Source organism: Halyomorpha halys, unplaced genomic scaffold (assembly GCF_000696795.3).
Source record: "Halyomorpha halys isolate HHAL.00 unplaced genomic scaffold, Hhal_1.1 Scaffold2120.1, whole genome shotgun sequence".
NCBI lineage: Eukaryota > Metazoa > Arthropoda > Insecta > Hemiptera > Pentatomidae > Halyomorpha > Halyomorpha halys.
In genome coordinates, this window is record NW_027115262.1 from 3,651 (window position 1) to 7,629 (window position 3,979).

General features: G+C 29.1%; 1 protein-coding gene across 1 annotated transcript in view; it reads left to right on the plus strand.

Annotated features, from left to right (window-relative positions):
* Positions 1-203: 203 nt before the first annotated feature.
* Positions 204-3,979, plus strand: part of LOC106691159 (DNA replication licensing factor MCM4) — an 11,648-nt gene continuing 7,872 nt past the window's right edge. Inside the window, exons 1-3 of the mRNA XM_014436836.2 lie at positions 204-302; positions 1,092-1,252; positions 1,696-1,813. Coding sequence (XP_014292322.2) covers positions 204-302; positions 1,092-1,252; positions 1,696-1,813 — 378 coding nt within the window. The remainder of the gene's footprint in view (positions 303-1,091; positions 1,253-1,695; positions 1,814-3,979) is intronic.

Sequence of the window (3,979 nt, forward strand, 5' to 3'; positions counted from 1 at the left end):
TTATCCATTTAAGAGTAAAGTTCTTAATTAGAACCCAAGTAATCTTTTATATTTGAAATAAAATTATAAAAAGAATAAAGATTCTTTTTATTTTATTTTTAACATATTTTAAAATTATTACAATATATATGGCGTGAACAACCCATTTACTAGTCGAGCAATCCCATATAATCAACATGGCAATTCTCAGGTAGGGAGACTCAATGGGATGCTATGGAGAACAACTTTACCAGCCTCAAGTCAAGAAAACTGGAAATAAGAAAATGGGAAGAAGTACTAAAAGAATGCCTTCGTGCAATAAGGTTCTCTTGTGTACATCAACGAACTGTAACGCTTGAAAGATTTTTTTAAACATCCACGTAAAACTATCAATGGGAATACCCTATCTTCTTGGTTACTTAATCCAGGACCTATTTTGCTATCCAAACCAGTGCAAGTTCGTAAATATGATGACCTATTGGAAGAAGTTGAACTGATTGAAGCAAATTCCCAATATGCCCTAATAAAGCACAATGACAGATAGGAGTCCACAGTATCTTTAAAGCATCTTACACCTCCTGGTTAAAAAATGAAAGATGATATTAATGTAAATTGGTATAGATATATTGACAGGTTTATGTACATTTAATGTTCAATATTATTCTTCAGAATTTTTAGTTTTTAGTGTACCATTTATTAATTACTTGAGCGACCTTTACCGTAGAAAAGGTTTTCTAATTAGCTTGACTTTCCTGTATGATTTTTACTATCTGAAGGATTATAATTTGATGAAATGTGCGACGAAAACTGAGTGATTACGATACCAAACTTAAAATAATTGAATATATGTAATAAAACATTTTTAAAAAAATATTTCAAAAGTTTTGGCCACTAAACATTGATATTAAACAGAAATTAATATAATAAATTTTTGTTATCATTATTATACTTCCTTTTTTTTTTCAATTGTATAGCAATACTTATGTTATTTTATTATTCTTTACTTTACTCTACTTAAAAAAAAAAAAAGATCAACTAAAATTATCAAATCAGAACTTTTATTGTGGGTCTATGTTATTATAATTCAATTAAATATTTATATTCAATATTAGGTAATGGAACATCAAACAATGAGCATCGCTAAAGCTGGTATTGTATGCCAACTCAATGCCAGAACTTCTATTTTAGCTGCAGCCAATCCTTTGGAATCAAATTGGAAAAAGAATAAAACAATAATAGAAAATTTAGGACTTTCCCATACTCTTTTGTCTAGGTATTAATAATTGTTGTTAATTTTTTTTGTTTAGTCTTATAATTCTTCGATATTCCTAATTTATACTTAGTTTTATCATCTTATTTCTTACTCTATTTAGTTACAGTGTCTTGCTCTTCCTTAAGTTCCATTGGAAAAGAAATATAAAATCCTTTGTATTGTTATATTATAATCCCTAATAGTACAAATTCTATAAATATAGTTGTAACCATAGATCAATCATAGTCAAAACTTTTTTTTAAACAGAAATGAAAAATATTTACAAGGCATTTCTTAATTATATGGCTTTTTTAAATACTAATTTTTAACATGTATTCTATTATGGTATAAATAAAAAATGCCTTGTTTTAACCATTTTTGTAATGTATTTAAGTATTTAGTTTATTTATAAAGTTATTTATTCAAATATTTTTTAAACATTAATTATGTTTGTAATTCTGCAGATTTGATCTCATTTATTTAATGTTAGATTCTCAAAATGAGCACTATGATCGTGAACTTGGCAAGTATCTTGTTTCATTGTATTATCAGTCTAAAGAAAAAGAACAAGATGAATTAATGGTATGTACTTTTATTTTGGATTTGTTAAAAATTGATTTAATTTCAAATTATATTAATGGTTAAGAAATGATAGCTCTTAAAACTGAAATATGAAGATATCAAGTTCTCTTGAAATACATAAACATAAATATGATGGTCAACAATAGAAATTTAGATAGTATTATGGATGGATCCTTAAATGTAAACAATCTAAAGTTAACAATGAAATAAAGTAGTGAAAAAGTTACTGAAACTTCAAAAGAAGATAGACAACAGTCCAATAAAGATTTAAATTGATTATTGATTGTCAAGTGTTTGTATCTTTTTTAGCCCTGAGGAAGCCCAGGAAACATTGGCTCAATAAAAATAGTATAATTATTTACTATTTGAGTTTTTTTTTACCGCACCCGGACCATATTCCATTCATCTATACATACGGTCAATCAATAATCTTCCAGTACGACATGGAACGACATCCAATTTATAATAAATTGATAGCTCTAAGATAACTCTACTTAACCAAGTAGTCAATTCTTTTAGAAATATCATAACATTTTATGAAAAAGGGTTAAAACATAGGACGTAGTTTAAATTCAATGCTAATTAATGCCATAAGAGAAAATTATTATTAATTTACTATTATTGCTGCTACAGGTGAACTTTGCAGTGAAATAATTCTATATATACATGTGAACTCTTTTAAATGTGATATTAAAATCAAGTACACTTAATTGGGGGAAAATCTGGCAGTTGAGCGTGATCATTAACAAATCACCTCCTTGCATAACCATTGTTCAAGAAACAGTACTTTCTTAAAAAATATTGAACCCGTGGGATATAGGCGTGGGAGTAACGAACCCATCCTATGAAAACCACATCATGTAACGTGCGATGTATTACATGTAAGTACATCGCACGAGGCCTTGGATCTCCACAGTCTGTTTCACCAATAATAATTCTATGTTAAGGAAATATATAACCTTAGTACTGTGACAGAATGGTCAAAATGGATCAATTACTCTTGAGACTGATTAGAGAGACAGAGCAAATTGGCTTAGATTTAAATGAAGATATTGTAATATTCTTTTTTTTTTTATAAAAAGTTTTGTTTTTTTTAATCATAGGTGGTTTAAGTTATATTTTATTTTATGTATCAATGTTAATATTTGTTGATTTTCTTTTATTAAACCAAAATGTAAGCTAAACAATTTCATCATTCAGAAGTTATGGGGCCAAAACAAAGTCTTTTGAAATATTTCAAGATGGGGCACGCGTCCGTCCAAACTTTTGAATTACTACTATGTTAAGTGGGTGGATTGAAATCAACTTTTGTTGTTTCTATACCACAATTATAGTACAAATTAATATAAGAAGAAAAAGAAAACGATAACAATTATTAATGAATTATTTACATCGTGAATTTGAGCGGTTGTGCTACAATCAATGTTTGCATCTACTTTCGAACAATGAACAAAGAAGGTCATGTGTTGTTAGGTCGTGGGAAGAGATACGTTTCCTGGATACAGGGGGTGCTGACCATCCTTTTTTCCGGTCAGTGTTAGATTGAAGGAAGAAAGACTTTTTGTTTAGATCACCGGTGGATTAGAGGTGCCCTGGAAACCAGCGGAGGAACAACCCTTTGTCTACTATCAATGGTTGTTTTTGAGATAGAAGACAACAAAAACTATGATTCTTGAAAGAAGAATATATGATTGGTTAGTTCGCTCTACTTGTGCCCGGGATCTCTCATATCTGCCATCTGGGATATTCCAATTCCCAAAATGCGTCGTGCTCTGTTGCCATGAAAGAATAATTTGATATTTGCTCTCCCTAACATAACCAGTCCAATTGCACCATGCTTGCAAGTAAAGGTTGGCAAAAAAAGCAGTGCAAATATGAATAGTACGCTGGATAATGTCGAGAATGATATTCTTACACCAAGTACCGTGGCCCTTTATTTGTATTTACTTTATATATTGAAACAAAGTTATATTGTAATATTCAAAAAAATTTTAAAAATAAATAAAAGGGAAATGGGTAGTTTTAGATAGTACTAAAGTATGGCTTAGGTTCAAATGAAAAGCTTTAATATTAAACAGATAGGAGAAATTTATTTTATTTTTTATAACATTATTGACTCTTAATCTCAGGGCATGTTTTTCTAGGCAATCAGAACAGACACTTTAA